General features: G+C 35.8%; 1 protein-coding gene and 1 long non-coding RNA gene across 3 annotated transcripts; both read right to left on the bottom strand.

Moving 5' to 3' along the window:
- Positions 1-3,270: 3,270 nt before the first annotated feature.
- LOC124883121 lies at positions 3,271-5,264 on the bottom strand. Its single transcript, XM_047390085.1, has 4 exons — positions 5,163-5,264; positions 4,524-4,679; positions 4,043-4,138; positions 3,271-3,579 (listed from the first exon to the last, which is right to left on the bottom strand). The coding sequence occupies exons 1-4, from the start codon at positions 5,262-5,264 to the stop codon at positions 3,271-3,273; spliced, it is 663 nt and encodes a 220-aa protein (XP_047246041.1).
- A 108-nt stretch (positions 5,265-5,372) lies between these two features.
- Positions 5,373-9,806, bottom strand: LOC124874487. Of its 2 annotated transcripts, none has more exons than XR_007039829.1 (3): positions 9,703-9,806; positions 8,800-8,888; positions 5,373-5,490 (listed from the first exon to the last, which is right to left on the bottom strand). It is a non-coding gene; the product is annotated as an uncharacterized LOC124874487 (long non-coding RNA). The 2 variants fall into 2 exon arrangements; XR_007039818.1 differs by lacking the exon at positions 5,373-5,490 and adding an exon at positions 6,089-6,182.
- Between the last annotated feature and the right edge of the window lie 556 nt (positions 9,807-10,362).

The following is a 10,362-nucleotide window of genomic DNA, read 5'->3' as shown; positions in this document are numbered from 1 at the left end:
TTCATGCGTTCTGGAGACAGGGACTCAGATTTTTTTATTATGCTTTTTCAAAATATAGCCTGCTTTAACTGTTTTTCCAGGATCTCTTCCTGTACATTAAAATATATTATTTTTGTTAATTGTCATTAATATTTTTCGGTCTTCACTTCTCAGGAAGTCATACGAGTCCAGAAGAGTTTAAAGACTTCATATTATCCTCATTCCCAAAACTCAGAGACGGTGGTGGATTCTGACCTCCTTAAGATAGCTGGCAGTACTCGGAGTCGGCAGCTGTTGGTGATCCCATGTCCAAACAGTGGCTACACTGTTCAATATTTAAAGAATCCCCTAAGTCAGATCGGGCATGCTACCATTTTCATCAGGCCACTCCAGAGGAACCTTAATCCCAATCCTGTAAGTTTGTCACTGTATGTTCTATCACTAGATGAAGTTCTTCATCTTTAAACTGTTTTTCTCTTCTAAAAAATGCAGACTACACTTATATATTTGTGTATAATATGAAAATGATGTATTCTACAGTTATCTCAAACAGAGAGCAACATTGAACTACTTGGGCCACCAGAGAAATGAGTTTCCTTTTTCCACAATAAAAAATCACAGCGATGAATGCACAAGGTATTGCACAACAAAGGAGCATTAGAAAGGAACTGTTGTGAATTTAAATGTTTTATTTCAATATTGCCTTTCGTTTACACTTTTGATATATTATGTAGTCATCAGTTTTTAATTTGTATTATGTGAAATGCACTAACAAAATCCCCTTTTTTTACAAAGACTGTTGCAGAGCAGTGATGAGGTACGAATGGCGGTAAACGAAGAATATTCCCACCCACAGGACATCAGACAGCAAGGCCCATCAGCACTAGAGATACATCAGGGACATGCTGCTACTCCAGAGATTGTTGATCTAGTTTCCATTGAAGAGAGAGGCTCTGCTGGTCTGTTCCATTGAGCTTACACATTTTATGCTTTATTTCAGTAGTGTGTTGCTCCCTACAGTTCGTGGAAGTAATTAGTAATTTTTTATATTCTAAACTGCTTATAGGTTGGAAAATCGAGCCAGATCCTTCAGAGGCAGCAAAGAGATTCAAAGAAGGGCTGTTGGGTCAGCAAGAAACTGAAAAAACTTTAAGTATCGTCTTGGATCTTGGAGACAGTGCAGAGGAAAGGGAAACGGCAATATTTTCTTTTTATAAGATGGCTCATGTTAATTGGGCTTCTCCTTTGATGTGCACGCTTAAGGGTAAATATGATCCATGTAAAAAAAAGGCAGTAGTTCGACATTTTACTGTCATAATCCTATGATCATAGGAGCAGATACATTACTTTTAATTATTAGTGTCTTTTGTTTCAAGAGCTGTGCTGCAGTGACGTGATTTTCAGCGATTCTAAACTATATTCTTTAAATAAAAATGTTTTTTAAATGGAAAATTATTCTCGAATGTTTAGTCTACTGAATCAATGACAAGCAGGTCTTGTTGAAAACAACCATCTATTGTGAACGGTTCTAAATTATTTAAAGGTAGAGGTGTTTTTAAGTTTAGTTTCACTTTTATTGATATATTTATATTTTACTTTAGGATTATGTTCTCAAAGTGGGGGTTGGGGGACGGCACTGTTTGTTATTTTATTTTTATTTTATTTTATAAAGCACTTTGCGCTGCTTTTAAGTATGAAAAATGCTATATAAATAAAGTTTGATTTGATTTGATTTAATTTGATTTGATTTGAGATCATCATGTTAGGCAGACACATTCATGACCACAGTTGCTGTTTAGTGATGTATGCAGTGTGTGTCTTTTGCTTAGGAGATCCAGCAATTGGGGATGGTGTGACTTGCCACTTCTCAACAGTCATGTCCAAACTCCAGTATGGTTTTGATATTCAATTTGGTAAGTAAAATTGTATTTAATGCAATTAATTTTATAATATTTTTGTTTTAAAAATGAATTCCTTTGAAACAACTAGATTTGACAGTGCTTGTATATTTTTGGTCATTGTTGTCTCTAGACTGAAAGTAAATCTTTTCTCAGACCTCTATAATAATCCAGCTTCATTCCTGAGATGTAAATGTGAATAAAGTTGTTTTTAAAGTCTGTTGCCTCCTTAGTAGACATCTATATAGAATCAAGGGGCTGAATGATATTTACTCTTAACAAGTTTGTATAGCATGAAAATATCTGTCCTTTGCATAACCTTCTATGTAATATGACTTTTCTTTCATTTTTAGCACCAGGAGGAACACTTCTACACTCTAAAAACTTTAACTATGCTCTACTCAATTTTATCTGTGTAACATTTTTACACTTAAAATATTGAGTACATTTGAAAGCTGTGAAATCATTTAGATTTACCTTATGAATTAAGTAAATGTAATTTTTTTTAAAAAGCAGATCTGAAAAATTACATTGAGTACCATGAAATATAAAATTGAGTTGATTTAATTAGAATTTTAAGTCTATGCAATAGTAACAATAAGTTCAAACCACTCATAAAATTGAGTAGATATAATTCAAATGTTAATTAGATGCAACTGAAAATGAGATTATTGTTTAACCAAAGATTTCTGCTACATTTACTTAATGTTTTTAACATAATCTACTTCATACTGGACCATCAAATATCAGAATAAATGTGTTACATTTACTTATTTCTTTAGAAAGTATTAACTCTTTAATCTAGATGTCAGGTCGATATCAAATAAAATAAAATAAAATAAACAAAGCAGTTCTACACATGTCAACATTTTTAATTAAACATTTGTGTGATTTGACAAATATAAAATATCAAGTTTAAACAGCTTATTTTTGCAAATGACATGTAAAAATGTCCATGCTGTAAAAACAGCTGAACTGAACCCCTAAGGGGTCTCTATAACCTTGGCTAAAATGCACCAAGAACAACGGGCTCTTGGTATTAATGGAAAACTCAGCTTGCATTAAAACTTTCAACATGAATAATTATCGCCAGTGATGATGTGACAATGTCCATGTGAGCATCAGGCTGAAATGAACACAAGCATATTGCTGAAATGCAAGAACATTTTGAATCCTCCTGAAATGCACCAAAAACAATGATATTTCACTTAATTTTTTCAAGCGAAACAACAGAAAATACCAGTTCAAAATGCAATTTCACTATGAAAAAAAAACTCAACTCTTATGTAAACATTAGGACAACAGTATGTCAGCAAACTTTAGACTTGTCAATGAAAAATTCCATTAACATTGAAGAGACCAAGAGAGTATCTTATTGAACTGTAACCAGCAACTACATACTGAGGTAATTCTTCAGTCTCTGAATCTTGTTGGAAGGTTTTCCAGAATCTAGCTCCAGCAATACTTTCTGGAAAACCTCAAAACTGTACTTGAGGTTCTTGGGGTATCGCAGATCTAACGTATAGGTCAGACCCAAGAGATAGCAACAGGCTCTGCTAACATCCCCAAGACTGCTGAGGACAGTGTTGCCCTCAATCACAATCCCGACATCGATTGACCCGTCTCGTTTCCTCAGCAGGTAAATCTTCATCACCTCTTCTGATAACTCCTCTTGAACACTGGCTGATCCATCAGCAGCATCCTGCAGAAATAAAGATAACTATTTAAACCTCACTTTCTACCTGCATGTCACAAGACAAATGTCACCTATTAACATAAGAGTATAGCAAGACATAAAGTGGACAAACTAAACAATACTAGTGTGGTGGTCCCAAATTTGTCTATGGTCTTTTTTTAAAAACAGACAAGAAAACTAATTAATGCTTTCATAATTTATTTCTCTCTAAAAAATAAAATTGACACAGAAAATAACATTCAATGTATTTAAAGCAGGACAGACATGAAACAGTAATAATCAGTATCAATCTATAAATGATGTGGGTGACTCTTACAGCAGCTGATGTGCAGCTGCTTTTTATGCTACATGAAAAGCAGCCTCTTCTTTGTGTGCGGTATGGAAAAAACAAGCTGCTGTACTGCAGCAACCCTATGGTCACCCATGTTTACATTGTTAAAAATCAGGACAACTACAGTATTATACTGACCTCAAAGTCCTTAAACAAGGCATCTGCATCTTCTCCCAGATGGCTGATGAGACATCGGATGACAACCTCACGTGTCTGTTGAATGGGGATTCCACTCTGCAGAACAGAAAGAACTTTGCAGAACTAATAAAATACAATACTACACATTCAAGCAGAGGTTTATTTCTTTGGAAAAACTTTAATGTCAAACCTTTCAATAGAATTTACTTTAGAAACATTTAACTGGAGCTGGATTGCAGTGATATAAAATGAAAACAAAACATGTAAAATGGTGTCCAGAGGATGTGAAAGATTGAGGGATGGAAAACCAAGGAACAAAGCAGAGGATGAAGAGTCAGAGGGGATACAAGTAAGTTGTGAGATTATGAATATGTAATTAGTGATGGTGATTAACTTAAAGAAGAGAAATGTGAATGAGACAGATGGAATTATGATTATTACAGGTAAGCTATAAATTGAATAGGAGGATACAGTTTAATACCTGAAGTAGAACATTCATTTGTGCCCGTTGTCTCTCTCCTGCAGCACCTTTCTTCGATTGAAATAAGGACAACAGTTCAGGTGTGTAGATGTCCAACATTGCCATGAAGTTTGGCTCAAGATTCAGTGTGGTGATCCTCTGCAACTCTGCGCTAATCTGAAAGATGAGAAAAGATGAGAAAAGAGAAAAAAATAACTGGTGACTCATCTGTTGTCATTCAGCAAAAACTTAAATTCATACTGAGATGATTAGGCTGCAAGAATATTACAGTCACCAGCCACTTCATTAGGTATACCTGTGCAATCTAACGCAGTCCAATACAACAGCTCTGCAATAAATTCTCTTTTTACTTGGCTTATACTTTTCAGTTTATGTTGACATTGTGGAAAGTTTTCCTAATATTTTGTTCCCCTCAACGTATATGGATTAGACAACGCTTAATATAATTATCAGATTTCTGACAATGTCAACATAAATTGAAAATGTATGTGTCAGAGCTGTTGTCTTTGATTGCATTAGATGGTACAGGTTAAACTAACTAATTAATGAAGTGCAACTGAGTGTGTAGCTGTGAAACATGCAGGTTTTCAGTCCAGAATATGTGTTGACCATTGTGATACAACATTTCCGGATACTCACTTGCGAGACATCAAACAAGGCGGGCCATCTGTCCTTGATGTCACTGATGCTCAACTGTAGCCTGACAACATCATGTCTCCGATGTGCAAAGGTTCTGGACATCAAGTCCTTGATGACTGTGCTGTCTCTCTTTTTTGATTCAGCGATAAGTTGGTTTTGGTCCAGCTCTTGTTGTTCCTTACTGTCTCCAGCAGGATAGTGTGGGAGAAACACAACTTCTCCTTTCTGTGCTTTCTTTATATTCTTTGCAGGAGACCGATCATCTGGGTTCTTGTTCTTAAGTGAGTTGCAGGCAACCTCAGGAAATCCAAGGTTTCGGAGCTTTGACCTGTAATTTCCCATCTTATATTTAAGACTGTACATCCACCCAAGCCAGCCATTACGACTGCCTAGCTCTGCCAGGCATGGATGGTTTCTGACTAAAGCCTCGGCCACCTCACCGATCTGAAGGCCTGTAGGGTAGGGTGTGTAGCTGTACATGAAGTCAGCTAATTTTTCCATGATTTCAGATCGGATCCGAGTATTGTTCAGCACAGTGCCATCTTTTACAAACACTTCATTGGCATTCTTCAGTACTGCCTCTGTTGCCACAGAGAAAAGTGGAATGGTGATTTTACTTGGCCATGATGTTTTCTGTGTGCTTCCATGTGGGGAAAGGATAATAGTGTATTGTGAAGATGCTGATGTGTTATCTGTCTGGCTGGCTGTCGTATGAGTGGCAGAGCTTGAACTGTCATTCATGACATCTGTCTGGGTTTCAGTCAAAGCAGTCAATGTAAGAACTACAGGTGGAATAATCACAACTTTGATGATACCCTTGTGTTTAAGCTGGTTGGTAGAATGGAGAGAAAAGTAATCACCAAACTCCTCATCCAAGTAATGCAGGGTAAAATCCTCAATGAGTCCAAATGTCTCTTTCACAGTTTTGTGTAACTGTTCTACTGTGCTGGGTATTCCTGAGGACAGTGTAAGCTTTTCACTCCGGTGTTCTATAACCACTTTCAAGGCAACTGAATCCATCTGGACAGAAACAGCAAAATATATCTGAATAAAGGAAGGTGTTAGACATTAAAAGTCTCATCACCTAACACTGGCAAACAATGTGACGTTTCAATGTCACCATGAGTTTTCCTCCCACCAAATATGCTGTCAAGGGATACATGTCCCCAGGTTCACTATGCTGTACAAGGGTCATTTTTCCAGAGTGTTCTAATATAAATGCCCTAAAATGTACATCATACCAACTGCTGAGCATTTTCACAATGAAACTGACACTATCATCTACAACAACAATCTGTGAAATCATAATAAAACCAGGTATACCACCAGTTGACCCATAAGGAAAAACCATCCAAGCAGCATATTTAGTTCCATGGAATTTAACCACATTGGACAAATTCACAGAGGTTTGTGTTGGATAAACTGCCTTGAAACACTGCTGTATTCCTGTATCAAGTATATCTAATGGAAGAGATGATATTTTTGTGACACACACTGCAGGTTTCAAAGCATTTTCTTGTATACTGTATGCCATCACCATTTGGTGCTTTGAGGCCAGTGACATCAATACATTTCTGAAACTGTTTGTGTGTCTAACAATGCGCTTAAAGAAGCTATGTTTTGCCTCAAATCGCATAGTCCAGAGGCTAACCAACGGACCAAACCCTCTTATCAAATCAGGATAATGCTCCAAAAAATGGTGCTTTGGAATCAATTTTTGATCCGGGAAAACTTCCAACAGCTTGTGCCGATGTTCTGATATCAGTGTGTCTAGGTAGCAAATACTTTCCTCAGTGTGTGTGGGGGCAACTACAAGCTCAGTTATATCTTTTAATATCATGAGAATGTGCCATCCTGGATCATTCAGTGGTATAGCTGCACCAATAATGAATGATAATAATCTTAACAATGTCCAGTTTTCAGTGGTGTTCCCACCAATACTTTTACGAGAGGCAAAATTTGCTGGGATAGGTTGGGGGTGATCAGTTTTATCAGTAAATTTGTAGGGAAATTCAGTGATGGACTTGTTAAGTTCAGTCAAGGTGAAGTACTACTTGTGGATGAACACATTAAGACACAGTGCTAGTTCCAAAGGAATTATGCCTTCAAAAAGGTCATGTAGAAGGTCAGGTGGGTACCTAGTTTCAAAATGGAAATGACTTAATTTCTCTGTGAGGGGACAACTTTTCTTCACACCACAACAGTGTACCAGAGCAGGATTTCTCTTTACAGACTGAACATGTAAATTGTAGTTCTCTTTTGTTCTTGGTGGAAAAGCTCCTGAATGCACTTCTTTTTTCTGGTATTCAGAACGGTCACAAATACAAAATCTACAGATATAATGTCCACAAAAGTTTTCTACAAGTCCACTCAAAGAGTGAGCAACCAGATTGACTGCTGAAATGCAAAAAACAGTACCTCTGATATTTTTTCCAACCTGAGGTAAAAAAACTCTCCAATGTTACGAGATCCGTCAAAAGAGGCTCAAAAACTGTTCCATACCCAAATTTTTTTATATCTTTTGCTTTACAAAGGAGAGCTAAATAAATTGATGTTAACTGTGATCTCAGTTCAGGTGGACTATTGGCTAGTACCCAGTAAACTGCTGTGATTTTATGTTTTTTACGTGATGTCCCAAGAGGATTGCAGATTTCAAAATAATCTACATACAGAATGAGTGAAATACTGTACTCTTCATTAGCAAGAAATTCGTTTAACTGGAAATATTTTCCATCACGGAAGGATGCCAACTGTGAGTAGTCTGAAGTAGTTTGTTTAGTCAATAACCTGTTTACAATGTCTTCATTTTTCAATAATTGCAGTAAGGATGGAAGAACAGGCACATATTGAAAGCTGCAATTCTCCTTTGGATCCAAAATATACTCTACTGGCTCAATTACACAGAGGTTTTCCTTATAATACTTCACCCTCTTAAATTTAGAAGAAAAGGGACCATCAGGACCCAAGACTGCAGTAAAAGGATTGGAGTGATGAAGTTTGTAAACCAATTCACTAACAATAGCTTCATCAACAGCACAGCTATTCTTTGTAAAAATATCACTCACTAACTTTGGAATGTACTCAGTGGATGAAGTGCAGATGAACTGAAGCTGTTCCACCAAGTCATCAACACATTTGCAAGAGACATTATAGATACTTTCCAATTTTAGCAAGAGAGAACCAACAGCTTTTACTATTTCACCTGAAGTATCCCTTTCACATCCCAACTCTAAGGTGGTATCACTATCCACGTGACCATATAATTCCAACAGAGATAAGTCAGTTTCACTTTCTGTAGCAACAGGATGTTTTGCGATCACATCAATCTTTAAGTCTTCCCATGAATAAGCCTTATGTTTTCTACTTTTGTGTGTTGCATAGGTCCCGTATATGTTTGTCTTGACATCATATCTGTTAAAAACACATTCTATTGTTTCATGTCTTTTCAAGTGGGAGTTAATATGCTGAAAATAGTCTTTTGTTCTAGGATAAATTTGACATCTGAAAGATTGCACACGTTCACACTCTTCAGTTTTGTGGGATCTAGACAAGTGTGTACGCAAGCCACCCCATGTCTTAAAGGAGCAAGGACAGCTTAAATAAAGACAGGGTACTGAATAGCCACGACCAAAGGTACCGTGCTTGAGTCGATAATGCTTGAGCAGCTCGCCTTTTGAAGAATCCTCAAATTTGCAAAGTTTACATTGCCAGCCCATGAGCTGCCACCTTAAAAAAAAAAAAAATATGACAAAAAGTGTTACAATATGGAGCAAAAAGACTGATTTAATGCCATTTCTATTAATGTACATAGCTTTTGAACCACTATGTTTTATCCTACACATCTATTAAAATGATACACTCTTTTTATGTAAATTATACAACTACAATGGAAAATTTACACTAAAAAGGTGAAATTATTTCTTAAGGTAATTATTTATTAATTAGTGTGGATGACTAGAGGGTTATTCAAATAATTATTATTACCGGTATTATTCTTACATTCCAGTTTTTACTTTTATAAGCTCTACTATTAACGTTTTACATACACACACACACACACAATATGAATAAACACACACATATGTATATATATAAATATTATATATATAAATATTATATTCATAAAGTTTTTCCACATTTTTACCCAATTACAATGCATTGTAAATCTTTAAATCTTTAAATCTCTCAGACCCACCTCATTTTAAACTACTACTACAAACTTCAAATTGACGTTTGAAAACGTAAAATCAACGTTCAAATGACGTCAGTGTTAGCGGGAGCCAAAAAAAAAAAAAAAACAGAATCATCTATCATGGCCACAAAATTTATGCTAAGACACAATTTCATCATCAAAATATAGTAAAATTTGCTACATAGCATTTATATCACTATTAAAGTCATTAGCTTTACCGTTTCTGCTATGTGAGCTCAAAAGCAACAGCTGCATTAACACTCGCACAGGACATTTTGTAATATTTTGTTACATTTTCTTATTGTTACATATTAAATTTTTGCTACATTTTTTGAGCACTCTACTTACAGTACTGGCATATGGAGTCCTCCAGGTGATTTTTACCGTGGTGCCTCCTCGACCGTTGCTTGCCTGGTGTTGTCGCTTAAAGCAGGGTTAAAATCCCATAATTCCATTCTTCTTGCGCGCGAATGTCGGCACGTCCCGTTAAAAACTACTCAATTTTACAAGTTGTTGTTGTAGATGAAGTCTATTGAGTTAGAGTGAGTAATAATTAAAGTTCTTGAAACTGATTGGTGTAATTTTTCCATACTCAAACGTTTTGACTGGTATTTACTGAAAATATTACGGATATCTAAAAATTATAATTTGTTTGTTTAATACTGATTTCTATTGTGAAATAAACTTAAATAAATGATGTAAATATAAGGCTAAATTGTCTGTTGGATTTTCAAGCATTTATTTTGATTTGTCCAACTCAAATAATCAGTTTTGTGATCTTCAGAGATTTTATTAAGAGGATATACTTTTTTATTATTGTGATATATACTAAGGCCCAGAATGACTTTTTAGAGTGTATTTGAGGGTGAAAAAGATAATTTGATTCCGTCTACTTCCAATTTCTTTCTGGAAAGTGACTTTTTTCTTGTTGCTGGCCGAATGATTGGTCATTCGTTCCTACATGGTGGGCCATGCCTAGGTGGACTTAGTACAGCAATCATGCATGTG

The sequence above is a fragment of the Girardinichthys multiradiatus genome, chromosome 1 (genome assembly GCF_021462225.1).
Source record: "Girardinichthys multiradiatus isolate DD_20200921_A chromosome 1, DD_fGirMul_XY1, whole genome shotgun sequence".
Classification (NCBI taxonomy): Eukaryota; Metazoa; Chordata; class Actinopteri; order Cyprinodontiformes; family Goodeidae; genus Girardinichthys; species Girardinichthys multiradiatus.
Note: the sequence above shows the minus strand (reverse complement) of the source record. Positions and strands in the feature narration are given on the sequence as shown.

Excerpts from the sequence above, each read along its gene's own strand:
- LOC124883121 (XM_047390085.1), bottom strand. The coding sequence starts at position 5,264 with ATGTCCAGAACCTTTGCACATCGGAGACATGATGTTGTCAGGCTACAG. Across the intron at positions 4,680-5,162 it reads CCTTGTTTGATGTCTCGCAA|ATTAGCGCAGAGTTGCAGAG; the intron begins GTGAGTATCCGG and ends CTCATCTTTCAG. Across the intron at positions 4,139-4,523 it reads AAATGAATGTTCTACTTCAG|AGTGGAATCCCCATTCAACA; the intron begins GTATTAAACTGT and ends TCTGTTCTGCAG.